The following is a 17,796-nucleotide window of genomic DNA, read 5'->3' on the forward strand; positions in this document are numbered from 1 at the left end:
AAAATTAAAGCAACAGTGCCAAGAGTTGACTGTTCGCCCAGAAAGCAATGTAAAATAGTGTTTTTAAGTGAATAAGGCTACAGTTAGAAAGAAATTAGAAGAAAAATGGGTGGAAACTTAACCACGGGTGGCATTTCTACTGTATACTTTCCCCAAAAGGTTGCCACAATTTTGGCCACTACTGTATAGCAGAGGTCCCCAACCTTTTAGTTACCAGGTACCGGTTATGTGGAGAGAGGTTTTTCCATGGACCGCAGGGTGTGTGGTTTTGTGTGCTGCCTGCCTCCTGCGGATGGGGCTTCGCTTGTTTGTGCGGACCGGTTGCTGGCATGCTGCGGGCCGTTACTGGTCCACGGACTGGGGGTTGGGGACCCCTGACTTATAGATTAATTTCCCCAGCTGCATTTGCAGCAGAGACCTGGAGACTATTCCACTGAAATCTGAACTGGGCTACAGGCAGTCCTCAACTTACAACGGTTTGTTTAGTGACTGTTCAAAATTACAACAGCACTGAAAAACGTGACTTATGACCATTTTTCACTCTTACAGCCATTGTAGTGTCCTCACGTGATCAAAATCCAGGCAGTTGGCAACCGGCATGCATTTGTGACAATTACATTGTCCTGGGGTCATTTGACACACACACACCCCACTTGTAACTTTCCCAACCGTCTTCTGACAATAACATCAATAGGGCAAGCCAGATTCACTTAACCAACTGCCTGATTAACTGCTGCAGCGGTTCCCTTAACAACTGCGGCAGAAAAAGTCACAAAAGGAGGCACAACTTACTGAACAAACTGCCTCACTTGCAACAAAAATGTTGGATTTAATCGTGGTCCTAAGTCAAGGGGTACCTGTAGTAGTAGCTCTGGAGAGAGAGAGATGCGCCAGAATAAGGGGCAGATTGAATTGTTAAATCCACCAGGGTTGCGACTCTACGCAACAGCAAGCAAAAATATTTGATTGCATATAAGCCATGGTGAGCTTTGTGACGCCAGAGAGGCGATTCAGGGGTACTTATCAAGTAATGACTACAAAGACAATAGGGCTGTCAAAGATCAATGAGGCATATTCCACGAACTGAGTTTTCTCTGCAGGGAATTACTTTCCGTTGCTTTTCCGGAGCAACGCTTGCCTTTTATCCCCCTCTTTGTACTTAAACGGGCTTTGTCCTTAATTTCAGGAACACTTATAAACATTACAGTTCAGAAACAGATTTCGTTGGAAAAAGAGAAAAGAACTTCATTGTTTGTCTTTGGGTTCTGTTTAAATGTTTTGTGAATATTGCAGAGAAGCATTACAATGGATAAGGCGTGCACGTAGCAATTCTTGGAACAGAACCCAGAATTTTGAAGTTTATTGCCCTATCAAATTTGTTGCTCAATTTAAGGGGCAGCCACAAAGAAGAGGGTGTGTGTGTGTGGGGGGGGTGTCAACTTATTTTCCAAAGCAACAGAGGGCAAGACAAGAAACAATGGGTGGAAATTCATCAAGGAATAAAGCAACCTGGAATTAAGAAGAAACTTCCTAAGAAGTGAGAACAATTAATCAGGCGGAACAGCTTGCCTTCCTAGCAGTTCGAAAGCACGTCAAAATGCAAGTAGGAAAATAGGGACCACTACGGTGGGAAGGTAACAGCGTTCCGTGCGCCTTTGGCCTCTAGTCATGCCGGCCACATGACCACGGAGACGTCCTCGGACAAGCGCTGGCTCTTCGGCTTTGAAACAGAGATGAGCACCGGCCCCTAGAGTCGGAAACGACTAGCACACATGTGCGGGGGAACCTTTACCTTTTTAATAATATAAAGTTGGAAGGGACCTTGGAGGTCTTCTAGTCTAACCCCCTACTCAGGCAGGAAACCCTATACCACTTCAGACAAATGGCTGTCCAGTCTCTTCTTAAAGACTTCCAGTGTTGGAGCATTCACAGCTTCTGGAGGCAGGTTGTTCCACTGGTTAATTGTTCTCACTGTCAGGAGGTTTCTCCTTAGTTCCAGGTTGCTTCTCTCCTTGATCAGTTTCCATCCATTGCTTCTTGTCCTGCCTTCGGGTGCTTTGGAGAATAGCTTGACTCCCTCTTCTTTGGGGCAGCCCCTGATGATGTTACCTAGTTGGATAATGAAATGCATGTTTTAAAGCAACCAAGCCAGAGAACATCAGGGACACCACTGTTGTACAGATCTGAGGTGGGCCACAGAAAAAGTGGAAAACGATTGCTTTTAGTTCATCCTAAGCAGGTTAGGTTGAACTAAACGCAATCTAGCAGTTCGAAAGCACGTAAAAATGCAAGTAGAAAAAGAGGGACCACTACGGTGGAAAGATAACAGCGTTCCGTGCCCCTTTTGCGTCTAGTCATGCCGGCCACTTGACCACGGAGACATCCTCGGACAAGCACTGGCTCTTCGGCTTTGAAACGGAGATGAGCACCGGCCCCTAGAGTCGGAAACGACTAGCAGGCATGTGCGGGGGAACCTTTACCTTTTTTACCTTTTAAGCAGGTTAGGAAGATGAAGTCACTCCAGGTTTACAGACACTTGGCCATGTAAAAGCATGCAAGTAATTACCTTCTTTAATTTGATACTTGACGGTGCTCTAACACAGGGGTCTTCAAACCTGGCCCTTTTATGACTTGTGGGCTTCAACTCCCAGAATTCTGGTTGAGGAATTCTGGGAGCTGAAGTCCACAAGTCATAAAAGGGCCAAGTTGGAAGACCCCCTGCTTGTGGACTTCAACTCCCAGAATTACTCAGCCAGGCATGCTGGGTGAGGAATTCTGGGAGCTGAAGTCCACAAGTCATAAAAGGGCCAAGTTTGAAGACCCCCCCCCTTCTCTAACATTTTGTCTTGGTATTCATTTGATACAGGGAAGATCTTGAGCTACTGGTGTTTCAGCCCTGGGTACAGCATGCATGAGTTGGTTCGTCAGGGCGTCCGTACCATCATTCTGACAAGTGGCACCCTAACCCCGCTTTCCTCTTTCGCTTTGGAGATGCAGATGTGAGTCCTGTTTGTTTCCTTTTTGAATTGATTTTTTTTAAAAAAAATAATTTATAGACCACTTCAGTCAAAGTGACCCCAAACTGCACATAAAAGCAGCAGCTGCAGCCAAAGCAACAGCAACAATATTATGTATTTATTAGAGCCGTGGTGGCGCAGTGGATAGAACTGCCAGAGGTTTGGCAGTTTGATCCTGACCGGCTCAAGGTTGACTTGGCCTTCTATCCTTTCGAGGTCGATAAAATGAGGACCCGGATTGTTGCGGGCAACATGCTATCTCTGTAAACTGCTTGGCTGTGAAGCACTGTGAAGTGGTATATAAGTCTAGGTGCTATTGCTAAGTCCTAAGGAAGGAAGGAAGGAAGGGCCCTGGTGACTCAGTGGTTAGAAGACAGCATTGTAGGCTGACTCTGCCCACTGCCAGGAGTTCGATCCAGACCAGCTCACGGTTGACTTGGCCTTCCATCCTTCCGAGGCCGATAAAATGAGGAACTGGATTGTTGGGGGCAAGAGGTTGACTCTGTAAACCGCTTAGAGAGGGCTGTATAGCACTGTGAAGAGGTATATAAGTGCTATTGCTATTGCTATTCAGTTACAACGGCAGTGAAAAAAGTGACTTGTGACCGTTTTTCACGCTTAATGACTGTTGCAGCATCCCCATGGTCACGTGCTCAAAATTCAGATGCTTGGCAACTGGCTGTTTATTTTATGATGGCTGCAGTGTCTCGGGGTCATGTGATCATCTTTTGCAGCTGTCTGACAAGCCAAGTCCATTAGGGACGCCAGATTCACTTAACAACTCTGCAGTGTGTCAGTGCTGCTAACATTGGATGTTCTTGCTTGACAACGTAGGGCGATGTAGCCTTCCTTTAACTCGTATATCACTTTTAGAGTTAGGTATTAGTGGACGCTGGGTGGGGGTGGGAGGGGTAGGGAGAACGTATCTCAGGACTGTTTGTAATAAGAGAAGATAAGAACTGGGCGGGCTGTTAAACAGGAGGGTAAGTTTGCATTTTAAACTAATTGGAGAATGTGATTTATGACGTTTAATTAAGGGAGGGAATTGTGCTTGATAGGATGTGTTCAGGGGAGGAGAATTCAGATTTTGGCTCCCTATATGTACCTGCCGAAGCCATGCAACTCTAATAAAAGATTCCTTAAGGTAAACAATGCCTTGGAAGTTCTTTGAAGTACTGCATTTGTCGGAGCCATGACACGGCGATTCTCTTAACAACTGTAGCAAGAAAGGCTGTCAAGCGGGGCAAAGCTCAGTTAGCAACTGTCTCGCTTAGCAACGGAAATTTTGAGCTCAGTTGTCGTAAATCAAGGACTACCTGAATCTGCAATAGCTATAGGTATACCCTCTCTTAACCCTTTTCCTGCCCACCAGACAGCCCCTCCCTTCTGGGAATCCAGACTGCATTCCACCACATTATGGGAGCTTTTCCCTAGGAGCCCTTACCCTATGGCAGGGCTTTTTCAACCAGTGGTACGGGTACCACCTGTGGTACATTGGCACCTGGCAGGTGGTACGCGACCATCCTACCCCTGGACTAGACCAAACTGCCTCTATTCAAACTGGCTCTATATTTACTTATTTGAACGGTCTGTATTTATTTACTTGTTTGTGTGTTAAAATGTATTTGCTGCCCTTCTTGCTATGGGGCTATTTCTGGGTGGCTTATAACAATAACAAAGGGGGGGGAAAGATAAAAAAGCTAAAAAAAAACAATAACAAAGGAATAAAACAATAAAAATAAACAAGGGAGGCACAATCAAGTAAATGAATAATACAGAGGTCTACTTTAAAAAAAATTACATGTGCATATTTTTAAAAATTTTAACTGCTTTTCTATTTATCTTTTTACCATCTATAAGCCACCCGGGGACGCTTTATTGGGATGCATATTTATCTCATATTTTATCAATTTAAAGAAAACAAACAAACGAAGAAACAAATGAAGCTGACCATCTTGTGCTGAGCTCTGCGAATCTCCCAAGCAGCAATGAAAAGAAGGAGGCTTCAACTGGTGCAGAATGCGGCCGCGCGAGTTGTAATGGGGGTTTCCCCATACTCCCATGTAACACCTCTACTCCGCGAGCTGCATTGGCTTCCGGTTGCCCTCCGGGTGAAATTCAAGGTGCTGGTTATTACCTATAAAGCTCTACATGGCCTGGGTCCGGGATATTTGAGGGAACACCTGCTGCCGGCATCAAACGCCCTTCGCCCAGTGCGCTCCCACAGGGAGGGTCTGCTCAGGGTTCCGCCGGTGAGAGATTGCCGGCGGGTGACACCCAGGGATAGGGCCTTCTCAGTGGGAGCGCCTGCCCTCTGGAACCAGCTGCCGGTGGAGCTGAGGACTGCTCCCGACCTCCGATCATTCCGCCGGGGCCTGAAGACCTGGCTTTTTCAGCTCTCGGGCCCAGACTGAGGAAGAATTTTTAATTTGGGGTTCTTTTTAACTGACTACAGGGTTAATTTAATACTTTTTAATTTGTTCTTAATTTTTGTATTTTGGATTTTTAATTCCCTGTAAACCGCCCTGAGTCCTCAGGGAATAGGGCGGTATATAAATATAACTAAATAAAATAAATAAATAAATAAATAAATATTAATAATAAAGCACAGTGCCTAAATATATTAAAACCAGAAATATTAAATGCCTTGCACTAAAGCAAAACATGCAACTTACAATCCCTCATTCAAGCCTCTCACCCACCAATCCCTATCCAACACCCAAGCTGGCTCAGGAATTCTGGGAGTTGAAGTCCACGAGTCATAAAAGAGCCAAGGTTGCCTACCCCTGGTGTAGTGGTTATTTATTTATTTATTTATTTATTTAAATTTTTATACCGGCCTTCTCCCGAAGGACTCAGGGCGGTGAACAGGGCATATCTTAAAACTACAAAAATACAAAAGTTAAAAAAGAATTAAATTATTGCCCACAATAAAAAACAATAAAAAATATATATAAGTATTAAAACCCTAAGTAATTCCCCATCAGGCCAGGCCAGCTTGTTCAAATAAATGGGTCTTTAACCCGCGCTGGAAGGAGCGGAGATCCGGTGCCATCCGGAGCTCAACCGGCAGCTGATTCCACAAAGCCGGAGCGCCCACAGAGAAGGCCCTCCCCCTGGGGGCCACCAGCCGACATTCTCTGACTGGAGGCACCCTGAGGAGGCCCTCTCTGTGGGAGCGCACGGGGCGGAGGGAAGTTGACGCCAGCAGCAGGTGATCCCCGAGGTATTCCGGACCCATGCCATGTAAGGACTTAAAAACCATCACCAAGACCTTGAACCTCACCCGGAAGACAACTGGTAACCAATGCAGCTCGCGGAGCAAAGGTGTAACATGGGAGTACCGGGAAACTCCCAAGACAACTCTCGCGGTTAGGGCATCAGACTAGAAAGCCGATGAGTTCTAGTCCCGCCTTAGCCAAGAAAGCTGGCTGGGTGACTTTGGACCAGCAGATTGTGAGTTCTAATCCTGCCTTAGGCACAAAAGCCAACTGGAAGACCTTTGGTCATTCATTCTCTCTCAGCCCAGCCCACCTCACAGGGTTGTTGTGGGGGAAAATAGGAGGAGGAAGGGGTGTTGCACAGGTTCGCTACCTTGAGTTGTTTGTAAAAAATAATAAAGATGGGAGGCAAATAAATAAAGAAAAAAACATTAAAAAAACCCATACAGCAAAATCCAGAATCCATAGTATTCTCACATCCATCAATAATGTTCAATAGAACCGCTGCTCTCCTGGGTCCCCACACGATGGCGACCTACAATAAAACAAATATGGTTTATATCTAAGTATCTCTGGAGGTTCTGAATAATCCAGGTCACGGTTGTCCCAAATGTGTTTTTTCAAGAGGCAACTGGACTTCGTTTTTCCTTGAAGGCGTTTCACTTCTCATCCTCATTTCTTTGAATGAGAAGTGAAATGTCTTCAAGGAAAAACAAAAACAAAGGAAGTCCGGTTGCCTCTTGAAAAAGAACGTTAGGGACCCAGATGTTTAAGGATAAAACTTTCCAATTAATGTAAAATTTCTGGCCCTAGGAGCTCTCCAGCCTCAATTCCGAGACTTTTAAAGATCTTCCAGGAAACCGGTTTCAAAGCTTCCTGAAGATTTTGAAAGTGGGAGATTCCCCGGTCTTCCAGGGCAAGGTGTGGCAGATCGGCCTCCAGACTAAAAATTAACTCTGTAAAGGAAACAGTTGTTTGGCATTTCCCCTGGGAATCAGAATAATCTTGACAGTAGGGATACCGAAAAGGAAAAACTCAGGGATTTTCCACGGTTGTCATTATCTCCCCAATTCCTGTTACAGAACAATGCATTTCATTTTCTTTTGCGATTGTCAAGGAATCTTTTTGCCCACCCGCCGTTATGGCTATGTTTGCACTTGATAGAACTCGAACGTGGCTCGCCAACAGTCAGTTTTGTCGTGTCCGGAAATGTCATTGAACGCTTGACAATTTTATCATGCCTTAGTGGACTTATCATGCCTGTTAAAAAAAAGCCAGAAATTTCTGGGTTCAAATGCAGATAACAATAGAAAGAATTGTAAAGATCAACATTCAACTTTAAGCAGACGTTTACTTACCGGGATTAATGGACAGCCAGTTAAAAAAGGCCCCTAGGTGATTATTCTGGTTTGTTCGTATGTTTTTCATGTTTCTAGACTGCTCATCTCCTTCAAATAGAGTAGAGTAGAATAGAACAGAACAGAACAGAATAGAATAGAAAATATGGAATGGAATAGAATAGAAATAGAATAGAATAGAGATGCATTTAAACTTGATTATTGTACGGGACTATTATATGTTGTTGTCATTGTTCAGTCACTAAGTCATGTCTGACTCTTCATGACCCTATGGACAACAGGACACCAGCCTTGCCTGTCCTCCATTGTCTCCCGGAGGTTGCCCAAATTCATGTCCATTGTATCAATGACCCTAATTAACCATCTCATCCTCTGCCATCCCCTTCTCCTTTTGCCTTCCATCTTTCCCACAAGTCTTCAAACTTGACCCTTTTATGGCTTGTGGACTTCCAACTCCCAGAATTCTGGGAGTTGAAGTCCACAAGTCGTAAAAGAGCCAAGTTTGAAGACCCCTGAACTTTCCCAACATCAGGACCTTCTCGGCAGAGTCCTCCCTTCTCATTAAAGGTGAAGGTAAAGTTCCCCCGCACATGCGTGCTAGTCGTTTCCGATTCTACATGCCGGTGCTCATCTCCGTTTCGAAGCCGAAGAGCCAGCGCTTGTCCGAGGACGTCTCCATGGTCATGTGGCTGGCATGACTGGACGCCAAAGGCGCACGGAATGCTGTTACCTTCCTGCCGTAGTGGTCCCTATTTTTCTACTTGCCTTTTTACGTGCTTTCGAACTGCTAGGTTGGCAGAAGCTGGGACGCGTAACAGGCGCTCACTCTGCTACGTGGCACTCGGGATTCGACCCGCCAAACTGCTGACCTTCTGATCGACAAGTTCAGCGTCCTAACACACTGAGCCACCGCGTCCCTTCCCTTCTCATTAGGTGGCCCAATTATTTGAGCCTTCAGCTTCAGGATCTGTCCTTCCAAAGGACAGTCAGGGTTGACTCCCTTTAGGATTGACTGGTTGGATCTCCTTGCAGTCCAAGGGAATCTCTCAAGGATTTTCTCCAGGCCCATAATTTGAAAGCACTGATTCTTCCACGCTCAGCTTTCCACGTGGTCCAAGTCTCGTAGCCATACATTACTCCTGGAAAAACCATAGCTTTGACTCCTCACCTTTGTTGGCAAGGTAACTCTCATTAACTCATACACAATGTGAATTTTAAGTTGTTCCATTTGATGTGAAGGCTGTGATAATTTTGTATGAATCTCAACAGATGTTCTGCAGCAGCACCTAAGTCTGAAGCACCAATTTTTTTGCTTTGGACTGATTTCAGTCTATTTCTACACCGCATTATTTTAGAAAAATTAATGTCCATTTCAAGTCATCATGTACTACCCCGGCCAATTATCTGCATGATATACTTGGAAAAAGATTTTTTTTCTCCCCTTCCTGTTCTATTTTTATTATTCTGGATAATAAGAACAGAATGTTGGTAAGTGTCAGGATGGAGATTACAATTGATGCAAGTAATAAATAATGTCATTGGGAACAAACAACTTCCTTAGGGAAAGGAATTCTCTTTTCTTTGTGTGAAAAATGTTAGCATCCTTCCTGCCAGGAAACAGTGCGCATAATTGAGGAGACTGTAGGAATGAATTAATGAATATATACACTCAGTCCTTGTCATTAGGACCACGATTGAGCCCAAAATTTCCGTTTACTGAGACAATTTGTTAAGTGAGTTTTCTCCCATTTTGCAACCTTTCTTGCCACCTCTTTTAAGTGAATCCCTGCAGCTGTTTAGTTAGTGAATCTGGCTTCTCCATTGACTTGGCTTGTCAGAAGGTCACCAAAAGGGATCACGTCTCTCTCTCTCTCTCTCACACACACACACACACACACACACACACACACACACACACACACTGGGACACTGCGACTGTCATAAATGTGAACCAATGGCCATGTGTGTGAATTTTGGTCACATGACCCTGGGGATGCGGCAACAGTCGTGTGAAAAACAGTCGTTAAGTCACTTGTTTCAATAGCCACTGTAACTTGGAATGGTCATTAAACGAACTGTTGTAAGTCGAGGGCCACCTGCAATGGTACCGCAGATTCCTGGATTTCTTAAGAACCTACGGGTGGCTGCCTTCTCCTCTGCCTGGTTTCAGGAACTAAATAGACAAGCATTAAGCCATGGAGCTCATCTCCATAATACGTCGATTACCTCATGTTGACTTTCTCCTTTTCTTTAGACCGTTCCCAGTGTGTCTGGAAAACCCACATGTGATCGATAAACATCAAATTTGTGTAGGAATCATCCCCAAGGGACCAGATGGAGGTTTGCTGTGCTCCACTTACGATAAAAGGTAATGAATTATTTCCTGTTTGGTATCCCCCAAACTTTTTAAGCATTCAAGCGTTCACTTAAGCATTCAAGGAGAAATACGTACCGATATAAGTGCTTTACACATAATAGTTATCATGGCTATACATTTTAACCAACAGAAGAGAATATCTTAAGCTTAGCGTGGAACTGCGGGCTCTGTAATACTCTCTTGCAGACATTTTCATTACCCTACTACAGTGATGGCGAACCTTCTAGAGACCGAGTGCCCAAACTGCAACCCAAAACCCACTTATTTATCGCCAGGTGGGCATGGCCCACTGGGTGGGCGTGGCTGTGGTGGTTATGGCAGATTGGGTGGGTGTGACCAAGGTGGGCGTGGTCACCTTAATGTTGCTCGTGGGGAGGGACACCTGTGGGTGGTGGGCAGGGATGGAGGAGATCCAGGGCATCTCTGGCAGGTGGGGCGGTAGGCAGGAGTCTCGTCCTGCGGGGTAAGGCAAGGCAGGGCGGGGGTGCCATTGCCATGGGGCAAGGCAAGGGCTGGGGCAGCTGCTGTCTGACATCATCGGCCCTCGCAGACAGAAGCCAGCAAGTGCATGGGGGCCAACGGTGTCCATCACCAGCCACAGCCTGCTGGCCCCTCGCCCGGCACACTCTGGGGCTCCGCTGCCCACCGCCAGAGGTTCAAAGAAGCTGCCTCTGAGCTGGATGGCCGACCGACAGCTGAGGAGGAGATGCAGTGGGTCGTGCCCAGGAAAAGGAGAGCATGCGAGGCCAGGAGGGACGGGACGGGGGGAACCAGCCGTGCCGGGATGCATCCAGCCACGTGGGAACTCGGCGAGTTAGCGGGCGGTTGCTTGAAGAGGGACGGTTGCCATCTCTGGCGCATGGCAAATGTGCCCACAGAGAGGGCTCTGAGTGCTGCGTCTGGCACGCGTGCCATAGGTTCGCCACCACTGCCCTAGTAGGTAACAGCAACAGTGCTGGAAGGGAGTGGGGTTTGCGAGGAGGAGGAGGAGGTAGGGTCCTTGGTGCTCTCTGAGCTTGGTTTTCTTGCAGACATTTCATTACCCTACTAGGTAACAGCATCAGTGCTAGACAGGAGGGGGATTTGCTGATACATAAAGATAAGTGGCTTGCCCAGTCGGGGTAGGTGGAAGCGTTCTTGGAGAATCCTTGAATAGCCTGTTTGTTAACTCTCTGAATGTTTCCCTGATTACAATTTGGCTGTTGGTCTAGTGTTGATCTTGCTGTTAATCTCTGCTTATCTGGGCACTGATTGCTGGCTAGGTGTTTTGGTCTTTTAATTCCTTCCATAGCTATTTGATTGACTCTTAAATTTATATGAATACTTTTTACATTTAGACATTACCCATTTTAACTCCAGGCCTTACTGAATATCTGACTTCCTTGACGCTGAGTGCTTACCACTCTTGTTTTTCTTCGACACACAGCATCAGGAAGTCAAAAGAGCGTCTTTGGTTTGGGATCAGGGCCAGCCCTCATTTCCCCTTGAGTAAAAGGTTTGGAAACTTTGTGGCGTCATCCCCACAAGACAGACACAAAATGCACCCCAGTGCCCAAATGATGAGCAGTTCGGCGAAGCCGTTGACACTGTGGGTATGGGCTGCAGGAAAAGGTTAACCGCAGACAGGCAGTCCTTGACTTACGACCGCAATTGAGCCCAAAACCTCTCTTGCTAAAGCGGGACAGTTGTTAAGTGAAATTTCGCCCCGCTTTATGACCTTTCTTGCCACAATTTTAGATGAATCACTATAGTTGTTAAAGTTTAGTAACAAGGTTGATAAATGAATCTGGCTTCCCCATTTATTTGGTTGCCAGAAGGGCGCAAAAGGTGATCACGAGACCCCTGGACAAGGCAACCGTCATAAAAATGAGTCGGTTGCCCGGAGTTTGAATTTTGATCACGTGGCCATGGGGACGCTGCAGCGGTCATGTGAAAAAGGTTAACAAGTCACTTTTTTCACTCCCGTTATAAATCCAAATGGTCGGTAAGTGAACAGTTGTAAGACGAGGACTACCTGTATTAGTGTTGTGATTCCTCGCCAGCCAGTGGATCCGGCAGCTGAGTCTGAGGAATCAGAGGAGGAGGAGGAGGGGGGCCTGGAGTGACATCAGAGTCAGAGGAAGGCTCTGAAAAACTCCACGACTCTCAGTTGGAGGAGGAGACTGGCCCCTCTAATAAAGCGTACGATTCTGGTTGCTGCCACACCTCAAAAAAGGATATATATACGGTAGGTAGTCCTCGACCTATGAACCACAAAAAGTTGACCCCAAAATTTCTGTTTGCTAAGTGAAGGTGTGTTCAGTAGGGTGTGCCCCATTTGACGACCTTACTTGCCGCAATTGTTAAGTGAACCTGTGCCGTTGTTAAGTTAGCAACATGGTCATTAAACGAATCTGGCTTCCCCCCCCTCCTCCCCCCCTGACTTTGCTTGCCAAAAGGTTGCAAAGAGGAACATGTGATTCCGGGACACTGCGACCGTCATAAATACGAGTCAGTTGCCAAGCGGCTAAGTTTTGACCCTGGGGAATGCTGCAATGGTCGTAAGTGTGAAAAAAGGTTATACACCCTGTTCAGCGCCATTGTAACTTGGAATGGTCACTAAACAAATTAATATTAATATTATTTACTAAACTTATATACCGCCCTTCTCCCGTAGGACCCAGGGCGGTTCACAAGGCAATTAAAACAACATTACAATACAAAAATTAATAGCAATTAAAATAGATTAAATTTTCCTTGATTAAAATCTAAAACCCCTATATCTCTGATTAAAAACCCAATTACAATAAGTTAAAAAATTAAAAAATCCTCAGTCCTGGCCGGAAAGCTCAAAGAGCCAGGTCTTCAGGTCCCGGCGGAACGAACGAAAATCAGGGGCAGTCCTAAGCTCTACGGGTAACTGGTTCCAGAGGGCAGGCGCCCCCACAGAGAAGGCCCTCCCCCTGGGTGTTGCCTGCCGGCAATCCTTTGCCGGCGGCACCCTGAGAAGAGCGCACACTGTTCTGTACCAGCCTGCTACCAGCCCTGCAGAAAAGGCAGGGACAACCCCTTTACAAACGGCAAGAGGCTGAATGCCTGCCAAATTTATAGCTACAAAAACAAACAAGACACGAACCAAGAAACAGGAGCTTTAAGAAACACGAACTATCCAAGCGGTTGCCTTCAGCAAACCAGCCCTCCCCACACATTCCCCTTATATAGAGTTCAGGGCGTGGCTTCTCTCTGCCTCCTTCCGAGAAGCCCCATTGCCTTCCTCCTAATTGACTGCCTCCTGCGTCGGGCGTCCTTGAACAGGGCCAGCTGTGGGTCATCTTCATCCACGCTGTCAGGCTCACACAGCTGGGTCTCCGTGGTGACCAAGTGGGAGGGGCCTGGCTGAGGGCTCTCATCAGCAAGATCTTCAACCCCCTCAGCAAGGTCTTCAACACCCCCCTCCTCCTCCTCTGAGTCATCCGACCCAACTGCCGAACCCACAGGCTGACCCTGAATCACAACACACAGGACGAAGGGAACTTGATGCGGGCAGCAGGTGTTCCCTCAGATATCCCAGACCCAAGCCATTTAGGGCTTTATAGGTCATCACCAGCACCTTGAATCTCACCCGGAGGGCAACCGGAAGCCAATGCAGCTCGCGGAGCAGAGGTGTTACATGGGAGTATCGGGAAGCCCCCATCACAACTCGCGCGGCTGCATTCTGCACCAGTTGAAGCCTCCGAGTGGTCCTCAAGGGCAGCCCCATGTAGAGAGCATTGCAGTAGTCTAACCGGGAGGTCACGAGCGCATGAGTGACTGTGCGTAGGGCATCTCGGTCCAAATAGGGTCGCAACTGGCGCACCAGGCGAACTTGGGCAAAAGCCCCCCTGGTCACGGCTCCTGTATGATATTCAAGGCTGAGCCGCGAATCCAGGAGGACACCCAAGTTGCGAGCCCTATCGACGGGGGGTAACACCTCACCCCCCATCGTTAAAGATGGAATAGAATGGTTCACTCGAGATGCCTGTACGCACAGCCACTCAGTCTTGGCAGGATTGAGTCTGAGCCTGTTTCTCCCCATCCAAACCCGAACCGCCTCCAGGCAATGGGACATCACGTCGAGGGCATCACTGCGTTGGTTTGGGGTGGAAAGAAAAATTTGGGTATCATCGGCGTACTGATGATACCCCACCCCAAAACCACGAATGATCTCACCCAGCGGCTTCATATAGATATTGAACAGGAGGGGAGAGAGAACCGACCCCTGAGGAACTCCACAAACGAGAGACCTCGGGGCAGACCTCTGCCCTCCCATCAACACCGACTGCGAACGGCCCAAGAGGTAGGAGGAGAACCACTGCAAAACAGTGCCCCCCACTCCCAACCCCCTGAGACGTCGCAGCAGGATACCATGGTCGATGGTATCGAAAGCCGCTGAGAGGTCTAATAGGACTAGAACAGAGGAATGACCCCTGTCCCGAGCCCGCCAGAGATCATTCACCAGCGCGACCAGTGCCGTCTCCGTGCTGTACCCAGGCCTGAAACCCGATTGGTACGGGTCAAGATAATCAGTTTCCTCCAGGAACAGAGGGAGCTGATGCGCCACCACACTCTCAACAACCTTCGCTAAAAAGCGAAGATTGGAGACTGGTTGTAAGTTGAGAACTACATGTAGTGAAGGTATAGACCAGGTATAGACCATTTGATCTCTTAACGAACTATACTAGGGGTAGGCAACCTTGGCTCTTTTATTACTCGTGGACTTCAGCTCCCAGAATTCCTGAGCCAGCCATGCTGAGGGGAAAGGGAGAGATTTCCAAGCTGAGCCTTGCTGGCTCAGGAATTCTGGGAGTTGAAGTCCACCAGTCATGAAGGGGCCATAGTTCCTCCATGCTGACTCAGGAATTCTGGGAGTTGAAGTCCACGAGTCATGAAGGGGCCATAGTTCCCCCATGCTGGCTGAGGAATTCTGGGAGTTGAAGTCCACGAGTCATGAAGGGGCCATAGTTCCCCCATGCTGGCTGAGGAATTCTGGGAGTTGAAGTCCACGAGTCATGAAGGGGTCATAGTTCCCCCATGCTGGCTCAGGAATTCTGGGAGTTGAAGTCCACGAGTCATGAAGGGGCCATAGTTCCCCCATGCTGGCTCAGGAATTCTGGGAGTTGAAGTCCACGAGTCATGAAGGGGCCATAGTTCCTCCATGCTGGCTCAGGAATTCTGGGAGTTGAAGTCCACGAGTCATGAAGGGGCCATAGTTCCCCCATGCTGGCTCAGGAATTCTGGGAGTTGAAGTCCACGAGTCATGAAGGGCCATAGTTCCCCCATGCTGGCTGAGGAATTCTGGGAGTTGAAGTCCACGAGTCATGAAGGGGTCATAGTTCCCCCATGCTGGCTCAGGAATTCTGGGAGTTGAAGTCCATGAGTCATAAAAAAGCCAAGTTTGAAGACCCCTGGAAGGTTCAGAGGAAGACAACTAAAACGGTCAAGGGGCCGGAGCGATTCCCTACAAGGAGAGATTGTGCCATTTGGGGGGTGGGGGCGTTACTCTAGAAAAGAAGTAGAGGGGACACAGTTGAGGGCTGCAAAATTACAGGCGGTCCTTGACTTACGACCGTTCATTTATTGACCGTTGAAAGTTACAGTGGCCCTTAAAACAGTGTCTTATGACCATTTTTCACACTGATGACCACGGTCACATAATTTACATTTGGACCTTTGACAACTGACTCTCATTCATTCATTCATTCATTTATTCATTTATTTATTTTTGGGACTTATATGCCGCCCTATCTCCCGAAGGACTCAGGGCGGCTAACAACAATAAAATACAGCAATACAAAAGTTAAAAAGAATTCAATTAACAGCCCCAATAAAATAAATAAAATTAAAATTAGAAAACATTTTAAAATTTATGACAGTTGCAGCGTCCCCGGGGTCATGTGATGCGCTGTTGTGACCTTCTGACAAGCAAAGTCAACGGGGAAACCCGATTCACGTAAGAACTGTGTTACTAACTTAACAACTGCAGCGATTCGCTTAACAACTCTGTCAACAAAGGTCATAAAACAGGGCAAAACTCGCTGAGGACTACCTGTTAGGTCTGGTCTGGATCAAATGGAGAAGGAGAAGCTATTTCCCCTTGCCAAAAAAAATTAGAGATCACCCAATAAAATTGGATCGTGGAAGACTTTGGCCAGATAAAGGAAGTTTTTTTTTTCTTTACACAAGACATACGTCAACTTTGGGATTTACTACTGTGAAATGTGGTGCAGACGTCCCAAAAAGACTGGCGCAATCAATGAGGTGATGGGGAACAGCGACTCTTCACTTTGACGATAATGGAGCTGCCTGTGAACTTGTCTGCTGAGAGACTAGTGGACTTTTCCTTGGGAAGTCCCTTTGTGACTGTCCTTCGAGGTAGTCTAAACAAGAAAACCCATGTCACAACAACTAATGCTCCTTTTATCGTCAACTGAAGAGTAACAGACCTTTTAAAGTTCCAGAGGTCAATTCTGAAAATATTTTCTCAAATGACATTTTCTGGTTTTGGATTCAAACTGACTGTGGTGTAGGCTGTAGCTCTTTCTTCTGTCTCTCATATTGTTCTCACAGCTCATTATGTCTGGCCATTGTAAGGACAGGCTGTTGAACTAAAGGTACAATCCATCAGGACTCCGCTGATATTTCTGTTTAAGTTTAAGTTTATTGAATTTATATACCGCCCTTTTCCCGTAGGACTCAGGGCGGTTTACAAGGTATTTAAAAACGTCAATACAATACAAAAGTTAAGAAACAATTAAAAATAATTAAGTTTGATCCCTGAAAAATATAAAACCCCAATTAAAAACCCCAATTAAAAACTCTCAGCCTGGGCCGGAAAGCTCAAAGAGCCAGGTCTTCAGGTCCCCCATTTAAATTGATCCACAGACAATTGTATTGAGCTCAAATAAATACAAGTATCAAAATGAAGCAGATAATTGCTACAGAGCTGTATCGTTACCCCCAACCTCATCCCCAGACGGGGCTGAAATAAAGAGATACTTCAGGTTTATGGATATAAATACTGTAAATGGATTTGCTAGCCACAATCTAGCCTCTCAGCCACGCCAGACCAGGCCACTTTTTCTGTGATCTAAATGCAGCTGATTGACAATAAGAGAATTTTTCCCCCTAGGACAGCAGCAAAGCTAATAGAAGAATTTCATGCACAGCTCCTAAAACAAGTCATGCTTGTGCAAAGTGGGAATGCGTGTGTGCTTGCCTGCCTCTTCCGCAGCCCAGTTCCAAACGGCTCAAGACCCGGTAGTGGGCCATGTCCCAGGGGTTTGGGGACCCCTGCTTTAAATAAATCACATAGCCAACCCCTAAACCCGTGGTGGCGAACTGATGGCATGCGTGCCTCAGGCGGCACGCAGAGGCCTCTCTGTGGGCACGTGCACCGTCGCCCCAGTCCTAGGCCTTCAGCTGGGTTTTATAAAACCTTTTCGCTTTAGGCCTCTGCCGTGCGCAAAAAAATAAAATAAAAATGGTTCAATCAGTCAATCAGTTTGAAATTCTTGCGGGGAAAAAAAAAGGATCTTGCAAAGTTGGAATTGATTGATTGAACTTTTTAGTCCCACCCAGTCTGCCGCTACCACTGCAGCCATGCCCACCCAATGGGCCACCCCCACCAACAATGGGCCACGCCCACCCGGCACATTTTTTTTAAATTTTAATTCCATTTATATCCCGCCCTTCTCCGAAGACTCAGGGTGGCTTTACAAATTTAGCAGTAGCCTTCATTCTATGTATATGCCTGCTTATTAGGGCTTTCACAGACACCCCAAGCGGCATTATTACAAAGTCAGCTT

At 46.7% G+C, this 17,796-nt stretch overlaps 1 protein-coding gene across 4 annotated transcripts in view; it reads left to right on the plus strand.

The window, feature by feature from the left end:
- The window catches only part of RTEL1 (regulator of telomere elongation helicase 1), a 147,370-nt gene that overhangs the window by 59,212 nt on the left and 70,362 nt on the right, over window positions 1-17,796 (plus strand). For all 4 annotated transcript variants that reach the window (XM_083360825.1, XM_083360827.1, XM_083360828.1 and 1 more), the window contains exons 17-18: window positions 2,867-2,999; window positions 9,851-9,964. In XM_083360825.1, the coding sequence (XP_083216951.1) occupies window positions 2,867-2,999; window positions 9,851-9,964 (247 nt within the window). The remainder of the gene's footprint in view (window positions 1-2,866; window positions 3,000-9,850; window positions 9,965-17,796) is intronic.

The sequence above is a fragment of the Vipera ursinii genome (genome assembly GCF_947247035.1).
Source record: "Vipera ursinii genome assembly, chromosome: 3".
In the NCBI taxonomy this organism is placed as follows: Eukaryota; Metazoa; Chordata; class Lepidosauria; order Squamata; family Viperidae; genus Vipera; species Vipera ursinii.